The 21,366-nt window shown below is 34.3% G+C and overlaps 4 protein-coding genes and 1 pseudogene across 4 annotated transcripts; 2 read left to right on the top strand and 3 right to left on the bottom strand.

Annotated features, from left to right (window-relative positions):
- The first annotated feature begins 30 nt into the window (after window positions 1–30).
- LOC141398573 (uncharacterized) lies at window positions 31–4,394 on the top strand. Its single transcript, XM_073975966.1, has 3 exons — window positions 31–329; window positions 394–597; window positions 4,074–4,394. The coding sequence occupies exons 1-3, from the start codon at window positions 153–155 to the stop codon at window positions 4,131–4,133; spliced, it is 441 nt and encodes a 146-aa protein (XP_073832067.1). The 5' UTR covers window positions 31–152; the 3' UTR covers window positions 4,134–4,394.
- LOC141398567 (S-adenosylmethionine mitochondrial carrier protein homolog) lies at window positions 4,312–6,735 on the bottom strand. Its single transcript, XM_073975953.1, has 4 exons — window positions 6,417–6,735; window positions 5,104–5,373; window positions 4,623–5,041; window positions 4,312–4,557 (listed from the first exon to the last, which is right to left on the bottom strand). Exons 1-4 carry the CDS (start codon window positions 6,525–6,527, stop codon window positions 4,452–4,454), a joined length of 906 nt encoding a protein of 301 aa, XP_073832054.1. The 5' UTR covers window positions 6,528–6,735; the 3' UTR covers window positions 4,312–4,451.
- Window positions 6,736–6,952: 217 nt separating this feature from the next.
- Window positions 6,953–9,386, top strand: LOC141398542 (dihydroorotate dehydrogenase (quinone), mitochondrial-like; annotated as a pseudogene).
- Window positions 9,387–10,062: 676 nt separating this feature from the next.
- SLIRP2 (SRA stem-loop interacting RNA binding protein 2) lies at window positions 10,063–10,395 on the bottom strand. The gene has a single exon (XM_073975916.1). The coding sequence runs from the start codon at window positions 10,393–10,395 to the stop codon at window positions 10,132–10,134; it is 264 nt and encodes an 87-aa protein (XP_073832017.1). The 3' UTR covers window positions 10,063–10,131.
- Window positions 10,063–11,469, bottom strand: LOC141398543 (histone-arginine methyltransferase METTL23). The gene is made up of 2 exons (XM_073975904.1): window positions 11,079–11,469; window positions 10,063–11,007 (listed from the first exon to the last, which is right to left on the bottom strand). The coding sequence occupies exons 1-2, from the start codon at window positions 11,334–11,336 to the stop codon at window positions 10,417–10,419; spliced, it is 849 nt and encodes a 282-aa protein (XP_073832005.1). The 5' UTR covers window positions 11,337–11,469; the 3' UTR covers window positions 10,063–10,416.
- Window positions 11,470–21,366: the final 9,897 nt, after the last annotated feature.

Genomic DNA, 21,366 nt, shown 5'->3' with positions numbered 1-21,366 from the left:
CTTTTGCAGTCAATTTTTTACGCCGTCGAAACTGAACTACACGCCACTAAACTCTGCCGTATGCAGTAGGGGTGAAAACTAAAATTGTAAACAAACCCTTTTGAGAAAATCGTTAAATTCTTACTAAAACCAATTAAAATCCCATTGAAAATATGGGTTTAGGAGAAAAAGAAACCCAAGTGCCACTGGCTGAAGAAACAACACAAGTGCCAATCATGTCGCAACACAGCACAACCATGCATGTTGAAATGGAATTGCCAGAAGAGGGTAGTTTTTATATTTTAATACCCTTTACAGTGTTTTTAATTATTATTGCACTATCGCTAATGGTGGGTACACTGAACAACTATTGATTTAAGTTCTATAAATAATTTGTTCCATTTCACATACTAGGTATTTCTAATGGCACGTAACCGTCGAAGTTTGGCTCACGTCTATTGCAAAAGACGTCAAGGAAAACGATTTGCCTACGATGATGATCCCTATGATTCCCCATTGGAACAGGATCCAGAGGCAATGCACGAAGAGGAAGATGAGGTGGACAATGAAGATAATCCAACGAAAAGTTTGTTAAGAGGCAAACTGCAAATCAATAATGTGAGTAATATTAGAAGGGAATATGTTATGGAGGTATAGTTATGACTAGACATCGGATTTTAGCATGTTTTTTATTTCTTATCCGATTGGACTCAAATTTTGGATCTAGGCGTTTTGAGGGTAAATATGCAAGTGTTTTTTTGACAAAAATCGTCAATTAAATTTAGAAAATCATCAAAAAAGCATTCTAAATTAAGTTTTTTGACGTTTAACATAGTTTTTTGCAGATTATTATGTTATTGAGACTCTTCAGATATTCCGCCACAGCAATAAATCTAGACTAACAAGACTTAAATCAGTTTTTACAAGGTGAGAAAATGTCAAATAACCCAGCATTCCTATTACAACATAATTTGCCTTCTATACAAATATAGATACATAATGGAAAAATTTCAAAAACTCAATCAGAAATGTCAAAATCAACATGTCCAAATATGGTGATAGTCTAATCGGCCAAAATTGTCTAGCAAAAAAAAGGAGCTAGAGTTAGTCATCGCTATTTTTCTTTAGATAAAAGCGCAATTTTTTCTAGTTTTTGGAAAAAGGGTTCGTTTTTTAGCGCAAAATGGGAAAAAGTACTAAAGTACCATTTACGATTCCAGGTTCTGGAATATAACTATAATTAGAAGTATACGTTTTGAATATCCACCTATTAGATTTTAATATATTTTATAGTGTTTAGTCCTATATTTGTGGTCAAAAAGTTTCTTTGGAAAAATGCTCTAACTGCAGCTTTAATATTGATGACATGGTTTTAATTTAATGCACTAAAAATACATAATTTTATATGTATATTGTAAGTATACGACCGCTTAATGCAGAATTGGGAAATGTTCACTCCTCGGCGAAAAGTAATGCATTATTTTTAGATTCACTTTTGCCAGTTTTGTTGAGATGTGTATTTATTATTGTTGTAAAATAATTTCAGCTTAATCTCGGGTTTTGTTGTTTTCAAATTTTTAAAAACAACAAGTTTTATTTAAGTGGTATATAGTTAAAATTGATGCGAAGAACAACAAATGATTAGTGCGAAATGACATTACTCAGAAAAACCACACAATAGCGTGGTAGTGGTAAAATAAGTCAAACCCTTGGAATTATCTTTAACATGGCAAAACCGCTCACATATTTCTGCTAGAAAAGCATTTGGAATGCTAAAAAAATATAGTTTTTTCATTCCTGCTACAGGAAAACAATTTTGATAACACAGTCGAAAAGAAAATATACAATTAATTAACTTATACCTGACCGTGTACTCGATAATTTGAACTAATTATTACAAATGTTTCGAATTTGGACAGTTGTTTAATGGAGGAGTTGCTGTAAAAATTGTTTCAGAAACATTTAGAAAAAATTATCGAGTACAAGGATATAACACCTTTTATAACACATTAGTCTTGTTGTCTAGGATATAAATAAATATATTAAGAAAAATGTTCGCCGCAATATTGTCATTAATAGTTACCAAAGGCACTATACACCTAAAAGGCAAAGATTTCAAGGAATCTTAATTTTCAAAAAAATGAAATTTCACACTTGTCCGTGTTTTGCTTACATCCTGATGTATACTTTAAAAACGTCATATTTCTAGCTCTACTTTCACAATCTGATTGGCGTTTTCTGTAATTTGGGAAATTGAGTCTTGTTGCATGGTAAATTGGTAAAAAGTAAGGAAAGTAAGTAAGTAAATACGGGCAATGCCAATAAAAATGTCCGGATTGTCGTATAGAAAAATCTCACTATTTTTAACACTTAGAGCACGTAGAGTATTATAGAACTACCACGTTTTATTTAATCATAGAAAATAATTTATTTTCTTAACAATTCGTTAATCCGGACAATTTGATAATTTGGACACCGCCAAAACCTGTGGTGTAGGGATTATCGAGATTATACTGTATATATGGGTGCAATATCCAAATCTGAATCGATTCTTACCAAAATAAACAGGGATCGCCCTAGGGCCAAAAAACTCCAATTTTTATGCGAATTGGTCTATAAATGTGACCTGTACTTTGTTTTCAAAAAGACCTGACCAGATGGATAAGTGCGAATCTATTGGTCTATTTCGTTTCCTTTTGCATGTTGCAAACTCATTCACTAAGACAAAATACCCTTAGGGTATCAAAATATAGTTATCAGTGCAATCATGAATAAAAATTCCTTGCATAATTTGTTTCCATTCCCAAATTTCACAATTTTTTTTCCATATTTATACCCAAAAAGGGAATATTTTTGTCGATTCAACTAGAAAATGCCATCATGAAGCGAATCTAGTAGCTTTCAACTTTTAACAAATATTGATTTTAAAAGAGTTTCACTTTCTAAAACTATTTTCCGTGCGGAAAATTCGGACGGAAATATTCATGATTGCCCTGTATATGTTTTTATATGTTATATGTTTTTAGTAAAATATGAAAGATTTTATGTAATATTCAATATTGTCTTAGTCTTAATTTCTAGCTCATTTGTTATTCTGTCACACAATTTGGCCGAGCAGAAACTATCAACATATTTGGATACGTTCATTTTGACATTTTTGATTGAGTTTTTGAACAAATTTGTATTAGAAACCAACTTATGTTGTAATAAGAAGGCTGGGTTATAGGAAATTTTCTAAGTCTTTTAGTCCAGATTTATTGCTGTGGCGGAATAATAATTAATAACATAATAATCTGTTAAGAAATCGACGTTTAACGACAATAAACTTAATTTAGAACACTTTTTGATGACTTTCCAAATTTAATTTGACGATTTTCGTCAAAAAAATTAGTTGCATATTTTGCATATTTTTTGCATATTTTGCATATTTTTTTTCATATTTTGCATATTTTTTGCATATTTTGTGCATATGCAAAATATGCAAATATGCAAAAAAATAAAAAATATGAGCCTGTCATTGCATTCAGTTTTCTTCAAAACGAATTTTGGTCCAATCAGAATTTTCGTATCTTTATTAATAAAAAATATGCAAATATGCAAAATCCGATGTCTAGTTATGACTTAGGGATGATAGTAATAAGAAAGGTCGACTTCCGTATTGTCAGTTGCTTTGTATTCGTGCATGAAACTAGGCGTTCTTAAATCGATTTCCGCACTACTACAATTTCATTAACTTAATCTAGTATGGAACTCGATTTAAGAACGCCTAGTTTCATGCACGAATACAAAGCAACTGACAATACGGAAGTCAGCCAAAATCAGCAAATTTAGTGGAAGTGACATCAGTGAGAAGAATGTGTCCACATGAGACAATCCCAGTTATCCCGGATATTTTCTTTTATTTGTAACAAAGCCGCTAGGACCATATCAGAAGCACTACTTGTTAGATTCAGAAGATTTTGTAGTTTATCAGTAGTTCCACTTGTTGAAGGCCACCAGCAAGTCCGAACAGATTTAATATAAATACCTATTTTTATTTCTGAATTAAATCCATAGTTTTTGTTAAAATTTATTTCTCCTTTTTTTCTTTTCAGCGTTATGAAAACTATTTAAGTACTTCCCATCTTCAAAAGTCTTCGGAATTGTTTACATAAATCAATAACTATAAAAATTATAGCTCGCATTACAGCAGTATTATTTAAAACAACCAAAAATCAAAAATAACAAAAGAAGCAGAGGACAAGGATCTAGTCAACTTAGAACAAATACAACCAAATTTTACTGCACATATTAAGAATTACTTACGTACGTACATTTCCAAACTAATATCAATATTATTATAGTTATTTTATTTAGACTAATTATAAACAAACGAACAAAAAATGAACAATATATATTTTAAAACTTCCAATTAATACAACTGGCATTCACTACTTAATATATATCATTATGATATACGCATATTTGTATCCCTAACTTTGGGCGGCCAACATTCTTGATGTCAAATCATAAAAGCCAAAGAAAAATGCACCTCCCAATGTGATCCACATGACACGGGGCACAAAACCAGCAAATAAGCTACAAATTGGGGAAACAAGTAAAATGAATTAAAAAGAAAAAACAAATGCAAATTGACAACTTACCCAGTTATACCCTTTTCCCGATATATTGAAGCCATTACTTTTGGTATGGATAATTTTTTTATGACACTATTTTGTTCGGCCAACATAATGCGTGTCTTAACCACATCCAATGGGGTTGTTAGACCCGCAGATATACCACCAGCCACAGCACCACATAATGCCACAGAAAATGGTGTTGATTGTATGCCCGTCATGGGTTCCCATTGCAACTTAAAGAATTCCCACAAGGGAAATTGTATTAAACTAAAGGGAATTTCACGCATTATTGTTGAACCAAAGCCCCGATAGAGGCCTTTGCGTAAACCCTCCGTCTTATAGGCAGTCCAGAGTATTTGTAAAGCACCATTTTGTGATTTTGTTCCCAAAGCTTGACGTCGCTGTTTGGCAATTTCAACAGGTACTCTTATCAGACAGGCTAGCTGGAAAATAAAAGGTATTTTTTATAAAAATTGATTTCTTTTTTTCCTGGAAGTTAACTTACCACTTCTGCACTTGATGCTGATGCCATGTGTATGTATGGTGAATTTTTTGTACAACCACTTAGATCACAAAATAATTTCTTAAAATTTTCATAGGCACAAAAGAAGAGAGCTGCTGTGGGTGCACTACCCGCTGCTGCAGGAGCTAAACCTTTATAAATGCCCTTGAAACCTCCAGCCCGCCAAAAACCTCTACCACTTTGTAGACGAGTTTTAACTGTATCAATGGGGAATAGGGCAATATCCACAACCATACCAGCAACACCACCAGCCTAAATTGAAAAATTAAAATTAATACTTCTTCATTCACTTCTAATGGAAATTTGTTATCGATAGATGTTGTCGTCTGCATGTTTGGTACAAATTCTCTGCCGACCTTACACTAAGATAAATCAAAACCAAATTCTTTCGAATTACTTTCTGTACCATCCACCATAAATTATATTGAAACGAGGTTTTTGGAATGACAAATTTAATATAGTTTACGCTCCATCTTATGGTGAAGGGTGTACAAATAAAAAAATTGGAGTAGTAGTGTTCTCTAAAGCGCACTTTCCATTCATCCTTTATTAGACCCCTTTCTACTGTAGAAGTTCAACTTGAACACCATTTGAATGGTAAAATATGGTTTAAAGTAGCCTCTAATAAGAAAGGACACGTTGAACAAACACTATTTTTCTAATAAGGTGACAATTGAGCGCATCTTCTGTAGCATTGCATAATTTAAAATAAATTTTTGTTCCCGTTCCCTAGATTTGGCCCTGTCCATAGGAGAAAGTTTTAAATCCCCGGCCGAAGGACGACTATTGCAAAAGAAAATTATAATTTAAAAGAAAATTTAGAACTTTAAAGGCCTATACTTCGGGAAGTATGGACTTCCCAGAGATGATATATATTTTTGTGTTCAGGATAACGAGACCTAGCTGTGGTAAAATTTTCAAAAAATAGGACGTGCGCGTGTATACCCCTCTTGTTCCAATAAACATTTTTACAAAAAGGGCCAAACCCTATAGCTCTGCGTGTTGCGTGTGTATTTTTGAACGCACACGCAACACGCTATAGGTTTGGCCCTAATAAAAAACTATATGATTGGGGTTTTGACTACTCCAAAACAATATTCAAAATAAGAAAACATTTAAAGGAATTAAATAAAAATTCAAAGTCTTTAAAATGTCATTGATCTACTTTCCAAGCAGCGAAACAAACCCTCATTTACATATATTCCAAACACTGCATAATTTCCTAAAATGTCTTGTGGACTTTCTAAAGAAATAGATTATCAATTATAATTCATATGTTTAGTATTCCATCTTACCACCAATGCATTGACAAAATTATGTCTGGGGATGTCTTCGGGAGGAGTCATGGTCGTTGTTTTAATAACATCAGGGTTAATTACACCAGCAACAATTTCGGCACTCTCCATTGATGTTTTTTTGTAATAAAAATACTAATCATAAAAGTAATTTGTCTCTGCAATATACACTTGTTGTATACAGCAAGAGAAGGTAATTAAAAAAACAAGTTTTAATTAATGATCAGTCGAAAAAAAATATTTCACAAATTATAAAACCATGTTCTTGCCGTTGTTTTTGTTTTGTTGTTGCTGTTTTACAGTTAATTTGCCAACTGTCTCTGATAAAGATTATAACAGCTGTTTTATAGTGTTGCCAAATGACTCCACGAATGTTACGTTCTACAGAGAGCGTATGACGTAAAAAAATTGTTTTGAGAGAGTTTATAATTTTGCAAATTATTCAGAAATTATTATTAGCTCATTCCCGCCTTCTATGCCAAAATATTCTGAAAATTGCTGTATTTTTAATTGTCTTGTGTAAACATAAGAGAATTGATTGGGAGAATAACGACTGACATATTACTTGTGTTGGAACTCCTTTCCTTTACCGACCCACCGCAGAAAATTATGAAAAAATTACCACAGATAGTGTTTTTTATCCTGATTCCAACCATGTACTGCTTTTGTTGCGGAAATGTATACTTCCCGAGTTATGGGCCTCCAAAGATCCACAAAGGCCCTAGTCTAAAATTTTGGCAAATTAGATATTTTTCCTTAAATAGACGGCCTTCGGCCGGGATTTAGGACCTTCTCCTATGGACAGGTGCAAATCTCGGAAACGGGAACAAAATTTTCTTTTAAATTAAATATTTTTCTCTCAATAGCCGGCCGGGATTTAAGACTTTCTCCTATGGACAGGTGCAAATCTCGGGAACGGGAACAAATTTTTCTTATAAGTTTAATATTTTTGGAGGCATATATCTCGGGAAGTATACATACCCTTTAACAAAATAATACATCGTTGAAATCAGTATAAACATCAATATTTGTGGTAATTTTTTAATAATTTTCTGTGATGGTTTGCCAACATTTTAGACTAGGACCTTTGTGGAACTTTGGAGGCCCATATCTCGGGAAGTATACATTTCCGCAACAAAAGCAATACATGATTGGAATCGGGATAAAAAGCACTATCTGTGGTAATTTTCATAATTTTCTGAGGTGGGTCGGTAAAGGAAAGATAAGCCATTGTGTTGATATCCACATCTCAATAAAGTTACCATATTTTGAATCCTTGACATTTAGGCAAAGTGCAGAAACGCATGCAAAACAAGATGATGCTATTTTGGTAAGTTAAGAACAAAGAACTGTATAAAAGAAAAACAAACAAAATTGAATTGATCTCCTCACCTTTAGGCCACCAAATTTTTTGGCCGTGATTTGGGCATTGCGGCTGGATTTGATAAACATGGTGAAGCTGTAGAGGGTTTGAAACAATTGGGTTTTGGTTTTGTGGAAATAGGTTCAACCAGGCAATCCGAAACCACGAGTCTTTCGTTTGGTCAATGATGAGGCCATAATAAATCGTTATGGTTTTAATAGTGAAGGTCAAACGGTGGTCTTTCAACGTTTAAAAGAACTTAAAGAATCTGGGAAATTTGATGGCATTTTGGGTAAAAATAAAACCTCCCCCTCGGCCAAGAAGACTACAAACAAGGAGTCCAATTGTTTGGTCCCATTGCTTATTATCTTGTTATCAACATTAGTAGTCCAAATACACCGGGTTTGAGAGATCTGCAGGGGAAAAAAGATTTACAAGATCTTTTGGAAACTGTCATACAAACACGTAACGAATTACCCAATAACAACAAAGTGCCGGTGCTGCTAAAAATTGCTCCCGATCTAACAACACAAGACATCAAAGATATTGCCTCAGTTATAAATAAAAAGCAATGTCATGTTGATGGTTTAATTGTCTCCAATACAACAGTAGCAAGGGAAAATCTCAAAGATGAAGAGGTAGCCAAGGAAACCGGTGGTCTTAGTGATGTACCTTTGCGCCCCAAATCAACACAACTTGTGGCTGAGATGTTTTATCAAACAAGTGGTAAAGTGCCCATTATTGGGGGGTGGGTGCATTTCATCGGGTCAGGATGCTTTTAAAAAACTGGAAGCTGGTGCTTCTTATTTGCAGTTATACACTTCATTCATATACGGGGGACCACCGGTGGTTAGACGCATAAAACAAGGGGCCTAATTACGTGATTCGACATCGAGTTGTTTCGACCCGAGTACTCAAAGTTGGGATGACAACATTCGTTATCGAGTAAAATTATCGAGAAATTGAGCATAAATTTGCGAGTAATTTCTCGTAGCCAAATGGCCTATCGTAAACAAACAAAATGAAAGATTTCTTATTGTATTTGTGTTTAAAAAGTAAAAAATTGTTGTTTATTGACGGTTTATAGAGGGAAAATGATATTAGTAAATAATTGTGAGCATTTTTTACACAAAATAAGAGAAATTGGGAAAAGTCCTTTTCAGTCGTTTTAAGAAATTGTGATAAAATTATAATTAAAATAAATACATATGCATGCTATCATTAACCAAAAATTAGTGTTTGCAGTCGTTAAAATATAAGTTGAAAAAGTAAGCATTTCTGCAAAACAAAAAATTATTTAATATTAATAGGCTTTATTTTATAGGTGAACAACTTTTAATAAAGTGCATTTTAAATAGTTCATCCCCCGTTGTTTACCAAAGGAAATACTCTCTCAGAGAGGCTAATGCAAAACACCCACCAAATTCTCTCATTTATTTTGAGAGAGAATTATTAAGGTAGATGTATTAGCAATCTGTAACAAGAATGACAAAACAATTTTGCAAACATTAATAATTTTCATATTTTCTTAGCACAACTTCATTCCGAAATTATTATTCAATGTAGTGTTCAAAAAATTCCACAAATATTTACATTTTTTCATTCATAATTTTGTTTTTTAGTTTTTGATTTGAAATAAACACATTTTTTTACGTCTACCTTCATAACTTTCCCCAAAGAACACATAGTTCGATTACCGGTTACTCTCGAAACATTCGATCAGTGATTTCGATCGAGTCTTATCATGCCGTTTTTTTCTCGTGTCGAAAACTTATTCACGAGTAAATTCTCGATCGAATCGAATCACATAATTAGGCCCAAGAACTTGCATAAATTTTACAATCCAAGACTGGTTTTATAAAGACGATGTTCCGGAAAGAAATCGTACATTGAAAAAGCCTTCTCATTTATGAACTCTATATACAGTATTGGTTAAGCCCCCTTTCTATAATGACTCCGACAAAGGACCCTACGAAAGCAATGTGCCTTAAAAAACCCCATTTTATGCTCCCGATCTAAAGAAATGGGAACCTAAAGTACGTTTTTGTATAACAAGGGATGTGTCGGTGATCCTTTCTATAATATAGTAGGAACCTATGAAGCATCCTTTCCGTGAAAAAGGGGGTATTCTGAAACACTCTTCCTATAATAAGCCGCCTTCCAAGCAGTCTTTCTATAGTGAAGTGTCCTACGAATGAATGAATTATATAATTTTAACACATAACTTACCCAAATTCAAAATCTCTCCGATTCCCTTTCCTCGGCTTCCACACAACACCTCCATTAATGTTGATAAACGACGTAATTCGCTTTCATATATTTTATCTATTATTTATAAACACAATAAAATAACTAATTATTATTTGCTTCCTTAACACTAAGTACACGTCCTTCCAAGAAATGTACATTTTGATTACAGGCACTATTATAAGCATCGCTGGCACTAAAGGTTACAAAACCATAACCCTTTGAGAAACCCTGCTGTTTGTCATAAACTATGGCAGCCGACGAGACATGACCAAATTTGGAGAAGTAGGTTTGCAATTCTTTTTGGCCAACAGTCCAGGGTAAGTTACCCACAAATAACTTGTATGTTTGACGCATAAAATTAGACATTTCGCCGAATAGCCGCGTTCCTTACAACTCCTTTGTAACTTCTAAAAGATGTATGGTATGTCCACCTAATATTTCGAGCAGATCAACACCTGAAGCTTTTCCAATATCGTCACTGTTTATTTGTAGCGCACACAATTTCCACTTTTTCAGCAATGCTTCAATCGACCAATCCGCACTTCGTTCTTGATAGGTGAATATAAATTTCGCCGATGGGTTGCGTTCCAAAAGAAATGAAACTGTCACCAGGATGTCTTCAAACACACAAGGATCGTAGAAGCAATCAGCTGCAATAATTAAATCCAAATGACCCAATGACCAAAGGCTATTCAGTAGTAGACCCCAACTTAGTCCAATAACTTCAATATCTTGACCCGGCCGGAGATTATTAATTGTGCAAGAACGACGTAAATGCTGCAGTGATTTGGGTAATATTGAGTTATCGCTAAGCAAGACCTGAGCACCACACTTTGCTGCCAAAATTCCAGGTAAACCAGTGCCGGCACCTAATTCCAAAATACGTTTGCCCACCAAGGAGTGACGACGTTCCCACAAGAACCAAGCCAAAATGGGTGAACAGGGCCACGTGTAAAAACTATAACCGCTTTGCAGGAGCTACACATTATTACATAAAAAAAATGTCAATTAGAAATGGTTTCCAAAATTCATGAATTATTTTATTATACCTCTGGAATTTTTATTTCCAACTCTTCTAATATTTCCCCAGATGTCTGTCGGTCTCTTTGCAAAGTTGATAAATTTGTGGAACTCCTTTCTCGTGATACAAAGGTAAACGTTCGGATTTTTTCATTTATATCACTTGCAGTTGTTGCTGTTGTTGTCGTGGACGTCGCTGCGCTGCCACCGCCTTCGTTTGTAGAGGAATTTGAAGAATGATGTTCACTGTTAGAAGCCGACTCGCCATGGAAATGACCACTAGTCATATTCGTAGCGCTATTTGGGAATTAATGGAAACTTATTTGTAATAAATTGTTAACTTTTAACGCTTTAATTTTTATTTATTTTGGCCAAAGAAAGAACGAAACAAGCCGTCTCTGTTGTAAACAAAACAATTATTAGTGGGTGCAACTTAAGATGAGACGTATGACAGTTGTGAAGCTGTTTATGGCAAGCATGACACAATTACCAGGTAGATGCATCAGCCAACAACTACAAATAAAACCAGTTCAGTACTGTAAAATGTCAAAAATGTTTTCCAAAAATAAAGCGATTCACATAATTTTTTCAACAAAATTTTGTTAGGCAGATATTAATAAACGCATTATTACAAAAATCCACCAAAAATTAACAATTTTTCGTTTAAATTTTTATTTTTTAATTTTGTGTTTTCAATTACATCTTTTTTGACAGCTTGCAGTACATCGGCTGGGCTGATGCTGGGTACCTGTACCCCGCAAAATGTTTGCATCCGCGGATGCAGTTAAATCACCACAAGTGTACTGTACATTTGCCGTTGGTGTACATCTTTTGCATCCACGGATGCAGTTGAATCACTACAAGTGTACGGTACATTTCGCTTCCACAGCACACAGCTAGGATGCACTCCGCTTTCGATCCAAATCACAACTTAAGATGCAGTTCTTTGGATTGAATTTATATGCATTTTTCGGATTGCATTTTTGACCAGTCTAAAGATGCAATTAAAATGCAAGCCAATGCGAAATATCCTAAAATAAATAAAATGCATTTATTACTTGTGTAAAACAAGAACACAAAGAACTTTATTATATAAACACAAATTAAAAAAAGGGTTCCATTAAATTCAATCACATTTGAGCTTACTTCCTCCGTTCTCCAAGTGCATCTGATTTTCTTTCATCATCCTAAAGTTGTTTTATGTTGCCTTCCCATCACTAGTTCAGCTTTCGACTTCGACTCCAACTCCACTCCATTTAAAATGTCCGTCTCGTGAATTACGGCAAAAATGTTCGCAAATTATGTTGTTATTTCATTATTTTATAACAAATTCTTCGAAATGTATACTCTCTTGTTTATCTTTTGAAGAAATGTGTAGGGATCAACCAACTGTTTTTTTCTGTAGGGATCTCTACAGCAACTGCTTATTAAAATGTATCAAACGGAGTGCATTTTTCATAACTTTGTTGGACTACATCGAAATATGTTGTGAAATCATAACTCCAATTGCACAACTTCCAAAATTTTTTGCTGGGTATGAACTCACTTATGAACTCTACAAGAGAGCGCGCAGCTAGGGTGCACTCCATTTTCGATCCAAATCACTGCATTTGATGCGATGTTTTGGATTGCATTTAAATGCAGTCTAAAGATGCTATAAAAATGCAAGCCATTGCAAAATATCCCAGAATAAATAAAATGTATTTATTATTTGTTTAAAACAATAAAATTAAGAACTTTATTACATAAACACAAATTATACAAATTCCCCCTTAAATTTAATCGTGATCGAGTTTACATCCTCTGTTCTGCATTTTATGCCACCGCAATTGATTTTGCTTTATCATCCAAAATTTTTTTATAAACATATTGTCCTCCCACTCCAGCTCAGACATCGAAATTTACTCCAACTCCACTCCAAAACTAATTTCCGTCTCGTGAAGTACCGCAATGTTCGCGACTTTAGTTTGTATTTTTTATTTTTTAAACAAATTCTTAGAATTTTAGACACTCTTTTTTATATTTGGAAAAAAAGACTGCGATCAATAAATTGGCTTGTGCCTGTAGCGATCTTTAAGTGAGTGCTTCTAAAATGTATCGAACGGAGTGCATTTTTCATAACTCCGTGTTGACTGCATTCAAAGATGTTGTGTTACGTGACCCTGTACGCGACTTCGAGGGGGCATCATTGATGGACCGCGGCTAACTCGGTCCACCTTCAGGGTAGGTCCCAACCCTTTACCACCCAGTCCCAAGGCCCGTTGCAATAAATTTTAATGTCTTTCAAACCAACAAATTTTACATTCCACAAAAGTTTCCATTTGAGTTAGAGGACACCCTAATGTCCTCCGCCGCCCGCCCAACCATGATCACCCGGTCCAGCTAATCCGCCAGTGACCCCACTACCCCGCCCACATCACATCACTTTACCACCTTACCTTTCCTTATAAATTCCGTACTAATACATGTCTAAAATTCTCTTTTCACAGCATAAATAATTTTTATTAAAAATAAGTAAACTAACATTAAATTTTGATCTACAACCTAATCATAATTACAAGAAAAAAACGATATCAATTAAATATAATAAAAGTCAATAAAATCATGTGTATATATATTGTTTGTTAATTTCTTTTGTTAGCCAAATTAAAGGGCAAAATCTGGAACGCTTACGCAAGCAATTACAAAGAAAACATCAAATGTATAAAATTTCACTCTAAATCCGAATGGCCTTTTTGACCTTAATCATTCACAGGGAATTATTTCCTTAGAGGCTACTTAGTCTCCTGGCTTAATACTAATGTGTCTTACTCGAACCTTTAAATAATTGTCCTATATTAAGGACAAGACTATTAATCGTTAATTTTCACTAAATGTTATACGCTTATAAGTACTGCACAAAACATAAAAAAAAACAAATGGAATCCTATCTCCTAAGAGGCACACTAACGTAGGTTTTAGCGCAGCGCTACTGCTGCATTAATAACTGTGGTAACTGCGACGCTGACGCTTACCTATATGATCGTAAAAAAAATTTGAGGTTAATGATCATATAATGGACTTTACTATTAAAATCTAACCTTGAAGGAGCTCCCTAAAGATTTGTTTTTGAAAATATTTTTTTGCTGTTCTTTTATTATGCTAACACATATCCAAATCATATAAATAAATCGGTACGTTTGCAGCCCTCACAATAGCTTTGATACTCAAGTATACCTCTACGGATTACACAACACCAAATTACATATAAAAATAGGTTAGAATAAATAATATAGAAATAACTGTAATGATTAAATGTAATGATCGTATTTTCCTTTTCTTTTTTTTTTTTTTTTTTTTTTTTTGTAGCAATTGTCCGTGTATAATAATATTATTTAAATTTTCGGGAAATAAAATAACTCGTCGGATACTCTTGGTCTCATTTTTTCTTCAGGCCCGATCTCGTTTAAAAATCATGGATTTGGAACACTTCATTTGGCTCATGAAATCTTACACTAGCGGTCTGACTTACTGTGCTGATTTAAGCATTAAGGATCAAATTAGCATCCACCAGGATTCGACTGTAACAGGGCAATCTACACAGGCCCCCAGATTAACCAATCCGTGGGTCTAGTTTTCATAACTTGTAGTTAGTGGAAACAGAGATTGATTCCAAAATATTATTTCCTCGTTTAGGAGCGATACTCTATGAATATAATCGCGCTGGGTTTATTTCGTCAGACCCCTTAGATATGCTGGTATTTATGAACCACTCTTTTTCACTTTTTCGTTTATTACAATTGACTAATTTGCAGTGTTCAACTAGTTATTAAAAATTATTTTGCTTTATACATTATATTGGCACTTAGACTTTGTACTTCATCAGACTATGTATGTCTTTAAAGATTACGGTTTACTTAGCAAATGATTCTAGAAGGAGCCACGTATACTTGGCAAAGTCTAAAAAAAACATGACTTCCCTCTTATTTATTACATATATTCCGTAATAACTTTAAATAATTTCCCCCTCTTTGAGTTCATTAGAATCCTACTCTTAGCTCATCATCATGTTCAAGTACATTTCCGGTTTTGCTAGTAAGAGAGGTTAATAGTGCGGTTACACTACAGTTTTTTGCCGGGTTAACCCACTTTATGAGGATTTATTGCTTAATCTGGTCAAATCTGACCAGATTTGCCATACAAAAATTAAATCCTCTCACGACTGGGTTTATTTTAAATCCGGCACAAATCCACCAAAAATACAGTGTTGTATTCGGTATTTGTGCAAAAAAATCCAACTCTACTCAAAAAGTACCAAAAGTTGCAACTGTTTTTCCAACAGAGTTTGTCGTGTTTTACACGTTTACGATTGGTCGCATGAGATTTTATGGAGTTAATAAATCTAAAGTTATTTGAAAATCATAAAATTATTTATTTTTCTACATTAGACACTTTTTAACAAAAAGTACGCTTGATACCGTGATACAAAAATGTATCCCTGTGTGTAAAATATACCAATATGAGCAAAGAGGGGACGATATCTCATACGAGAAATTGCAAAAGTGTAAAACACGACTTTATTAGTTATTTTGTATGTATACGTAAACAAACATCAGCTGACAGTTTATATCCTCGAAAAGCTAAGTGTAACCAGCAAAGATTAACCCACTGGATCTATTAAACCCAGTGGGTTAACCTTCAATAGTGTAACCGGGGTATAAATGCACTTTTGCACAAGATTCCCTCTTAAGGGTATTTTTATACCAACAAACAGTATAGGGCAACAACAACACAGTGGCAACATCATTTTTTTAGTACTTCTGACGTTAACAGCTGATTGTTACCAAACATCAGTTTTGCCGGCTCTCACATGTAGAGCAACATTAAAAATTTTTCTATTTCTTTAATTTATTTTTGTACTTATAAGCTTATTAATATATTTTTCTTTCTTTTCCAGGTCTTCTCATCATCCATTTGGAAATGCACGGTGATGTTCCTGGTGGGATCCATGAGACTTTCCACTTCGTGGGATTTCTTTGGACCAAGCCAATGTGCATCCTGGTGCTTGACAAAATGGTTGGCATCGGAAGCAGTCTTTTCGGGTTCGGGGAGAGTCGCAACCATAACCCAGTTGCAAAGGAGGCTCTTCCTGCCTACATGGGTGGTTCCAGAAGAAGGCCCACTCCAACGATAAAAAAAACAAAACGCATCTAACAATACACACACTAAAGCCCCCCCACCATCAACTACAGCCAAAAATAATGCATCTTGAATTCAGCCACCACGGCAATGTGGCGAATCCAAAAGACACAAATTGCATGCCCTAGTCCTTACACAAATTATAATTAAGGACATGGCTGAACTGTGGACTAAAATTGTCCCAAAAACTACAACGAACAAAATTGATTGTATTTGTCTCGGGTGTGGACCGGATCGTTCCACCACTGCAATGTGGACGATCCAAGGCAACGTCCACTAGCTTCCCTAGTCCCTCCAGCATGATGAAATAAGGGACTGGGTGGTAAAAAGGTGGAATAGAGGCCGCCACGTAGGGCGTTTTTGGCCTCATCTAAGGGTGGGTCCACGCAAAATTTTTTTTGCTGCTTGCTTGTTGTACAGTTGCGGACTGCGGGTATGTGAGGGCCCCGCAACAGTTGTGAAATCATAACTCTGCATTGCACTACTTCAAAACTTTTTTGCTGGGATCGAACGGAGTGCATTTTTCATAACTCTGTTGGACTACATCGAAAGATGTTGTGAAATCATAACTCCAATTGCACAACTTCCAATTTTTTTGCTGGGCCCAGCAAAAAGTTTGCATCCGTGGATGCAGTTTAATCAGTACAAGTGTACAGTACATTTGCCGTTGGAGTCCATCTTTTCCTATGAATTCACTTATGAATTTTGCAAGAGAGCGCGCAGCTAGGATGCAGTCCATTTTCGATCCAAATCACTGCATTTGATGCAGTGTTTTGGATTGCATTTAAATGCAGTCTAAAGATGCTATAAAAATGCAAGTTATTGCAAAATATCCCACAATAAATAAAATGCATTTATTATTTGTTTAAAACAATAATATTAAGAACTTTATTACATACCCAGAAAAAAGTTTGCATCCGTGGATGCTGTTTAATCAGTACAAGTGTACAGTACAATTGCCGTTGGAGTACATCTTTTCCTATGAATTCACTTATGAATTTTACAAGAGAGCGCGCAGCTAGGATGCACTCCATTTTGCTTCCACAGCACACAGCTAGGATGCACTCCATTTTCGATCCAAATCACAGCTTTTGATGTAGTGTTTTGAATTGAATTTAAAGGCACTTTTCGGATTGCATTTTTAGTCAGTCTAATACTATGTTTACATTTACGAAATCCACCCGATTTCAACTGTCAATTACATTGCTCAAACGTCAAATGAAATCCAATCGATTTTCATTTGACGTATACGCAAAGGAATTGACAGTTGAAATCGAGTGGATTTCGGAAATGTAAACCAAGCATAAAGATGCAATAAAAATGCTAGCCATTGCGGAATATCCCAAAATAAATAAAATGCATTTATTACTTGTGTAAAACAAGAACTCAAAGAACTTTATTATATTTATTATATAAACACAAATTAAAAAAATCTATTAAATTCAATCACATTTGAGTTTACTTCCTCCGTTCTCAATTTAATACAAGCGCATCTAATTTTGCTTCATCTCCAAAACGTTTTTTATGTTGCCTTCCCATCACTAGTTCAGCTTTCGACATGGACTCCAACTCCGCTCCATTAACAATTTCCGTTTCGTGAATTACCACAAAAATGTTCGCAACTTATGTTTTTATTTCTTTATTTTATAACAAATTCTCCGAAATGTATACACTCTTGTCTTTTGAAGAAATGTGTAGGGATCAACCAACTGGTTTTTTTCGGTAGGAATCTCTACAGCAACTGCTTATAAAATGTATCGAAAGGAGTGCATTTTTCATAACTCTGTTGGACTACATCGAAAGATGTTGTGAAATCATAACTCCAATTGCACAACTTCCAAAATTTTTTGCTGGGTATACACAAATTTTCCATTAAATTTATGCCTTGTTCAGACTGAAGGTAATTATTTCTCTATTCGTTGTTCGACCCCAAATTACGATATAATTACTTCATTTCCCATACAAAATTTTGAGAACGAACAACGATTTGTGTACTTTGTTCAATTTAAATTACTCTCAGAACGACGATAAAATATGTATGTCCCATCTCTAACAAATGAGAGAATTTATCAAAATAAATTAATTATGACAGGAAAAATATAAAATTTAAAATTTATTAAAAACCCAAAATTTATTAGTAAAACTGCAAAACCTGAATGAAAAGTAAACGATTTAAGGACTAATAAACATTCAAATCATAGCATATTTTCTATTTTCGTTTATTGCAGTTGCATTTCTTGTCCATCGTTTCAAATTCGCGTACAAATTTAAAAACAAAAATCAAATGCCTGCCAGAAAGTCTGTATACCAAAAAGTTATTTTGGCAGGTCTCTCTCTCGTTAATTTTGAAAATAGAAAAATATTTTTATTTGCTGAAAACACCAAAATTGTGAGAAAAAATAGAAAAGATGAATGAAAATAATGTAATTAAATATTAAATAGATATCTGAAAGAAGGACAAATAGTTTTTCAGTTCATATCAATTAATTTTACTCGTCTTTTGGACGAAACTTTCTTTAAAATCAGAAAATAAAAAGTATGAAAATATGAATCATGTTGCTATGAATTGTGTACCATGTCGTATGAACGGGTTAATTCGTGTACATAATTATGAGAACAAACGACGTTATTCAAATGCTGGTATGAACATGGCATTAATCGTGACCGAGTTTACTTCCTCTGTTCTGCATTTTATGCCATCGCAATTGATTTTGCTTCATCATCCAAAGGGTTTTTTATACATATTGTCCTCCCACTCCAGCACATACGTATTTCGAAATTTTCTCCAACTCCACTTCAAAACTAATATCCGTCTCGTGAATTACCGCAATGTTCGCATCTTTAGTTTCTTTACTTTTTAAAGAAATTCTTAGAATTTTAGACACTCTTTTTATATTTGGAGAACAAGGCTGCGACGTCTTTTGTAGGGATCAACAAATTGGCTTGTGCCTGTAGGGATCTTTAAGCGAGTGCTTCTAAGATGTATCGAACGGAGTGCATTTTTCATAACTCCGTGTGGACTGCATTCAAAGATGTTGTGAAACCCTAAAACGCATGTTAGACTATACACTTATAACATGTTTAAGTGCATTATCTCGATTTATTTGAGATGTATTGTATGAAAATGACAACTTAAATCGACTCGATTTGCTAAATCCACCATAGTCTAAACGTACTATAACTCTGCGTTGCACTACTTCCAAACTTTTTTGCTGGGTACGAATATGCCAGCCGATGATGCTGACTTAATATGCTGTTTATATTAGAGCTTTTTGCAGGGTTATAGCTCATTTAGACTAGCCATAAATCCTCCGCTGGATTTAATAAATATAGTACAAATCTCATTGCATTTAGATATACATTTTGGAGGATTTAAATGGCAGTCAGCTGATTTTTGTTCATAGCACAATTACCAAGGTAGATGCATCAGCCCATCTGATCGAATTTGAAACGTCAAAAGAATTTTTTGAAAATTGAATTCGTCTCAAAAAACATACGTCAAATTACAAATTTATTGTTTAGTACTGAAAATGTTTGCACATTATTGGTCTGTTCCTTTACTTTTGAAAATGGTAAAACCGGCAAAAGTAGTAAAAGTTGTAAACTGCTCCCATATGTATTGTATGGTGTCTGAAGTAAAGGAACGCTTTTCGAGTAAAAAGTGGTAAAACTTGAAGATTCTTGCACGTAAAGGAATAGAGCTTATGCTACTAATGGTAACTAAAGAGCAAAAAATAATTATTTTTCGCTGTTTGCCCATGTAAAATAAATAAACGAATTATTTTATCGTTTAGACATCGTAAATATTAATCTTGGTTGATTAAAATCAACTTTGTACATCAAAACAAATTTAATTTTTCCGCCTTGTTCACAAAATTTTTACATTTTAAATTATTTTTAGTGTAGCAATTCACCGATGCATCTACCTTGTTTCTTGTGCCAGCTTGCAACTTTTTGTATTTTCTAGCAACATGTTGCAAAAAACAGAGTTGTATACGAGGATTTATGCCAGATTTAAAACAAATCCACTCAATACGAGGATTTATTTTTGTATGGGAAATTTGGTAGATTTTGGGTGGATTTAGCAAATAAAACCTGATAATGTGCTAAATCCGGCTAATGATGTCATATCTAATTGGGCTATTAACCTTCTTTATGAGGATTTGTTTGAAATATAAGCAATGGAATTGACATTTAAAACCCAGTCGGTTTGTTAAATCCGGTTATATATAAACGGGGTATAACAAGCCATGCCGCTTGTGTGAGGAGCCCTTTAAGCTGAAAACACATCCAACGTTTGGGTAAAGTTTTGTGTCGTTTTGGCCGTTTTTACACTGTTCGGCATGATGCCGAAAAATTCAAATTCATTTGAAATATATACCGGCAAACAGATCAACGCTGGACTTTGGTGTCGGCATCGCCCTGTTGTTGTTGTTTTTTTCTCAACGCCCAACACAAAACTTTACTCAAACTTCGGATGTGTTTTCAGCTTAAGGCCTCGTCACATAAGAGGATTTCTGGCTGGTTTAAGTCATCGGCTGGCATATTTGGTAAATGAACAAAAGCAAAATGGTAACATATGGTAACCATGTTATCATTTTCCTTTACCCAGCAAAGAGTTTGCATCCGTGGATACAGTTTAATCAGTACAAGTGTACAGTACATTTGCCGTTGGAGTAAATCTTTTCCTATGAATTCACTTATGAATTTTGCAAGAGAGCGCGCAGCTAGGATGCAGTCCATTTTCGATCCAAATCACTGCATTTGATGTAGTGTTTTGGATTGCATTTAAATGCAGTCTAAAGATGCTATAAAAATGCAAGTCATTGCAACGGCAAATGTACTGTACACTTGTGCTAATTAAACTGCATCTACGGATGCAAACTTTTTGCTGGGTACTTTGTATTTCTTTATTTAAAAAAAAAAACTTAGAATTTTAGACGCTCTTTCTTGTGTTCTTTTGTAGGGATCAAAAAATTGGCTTGCTTGGCTAGGGATCATTAAGCGAGTGCTTCTAAAATGTATCGATCGAGTGCATTTTTATAACTACTTCCAAACTTTTTTGCTGGGTAGTGTTGAATCCTGAAAATTGTTTGCCAGCCGCCATAATTCCCCATCAAAGAATTAACTTTAACATTT

This window comes from Musca autumnalis, unplaced genomic scaffold (genome assembly GCF_047663935.1).
Source record: "Musca autumnalis isolate F117 unplaced genomic scaffold, ASM4766393v1 scaffold_1, whole genome shotgun sequence".
In the NCBI taxonomy this organism is placed as follows: domain Eukaryota; kingdom Metazoa; phylum Arthropoda; class Insecta; order Diptera; family Muscidae; genus Musca; species Musca autumnalis.
This window is presented reverse-complemented; position numbering and strand designations above follow the sequence as displayed.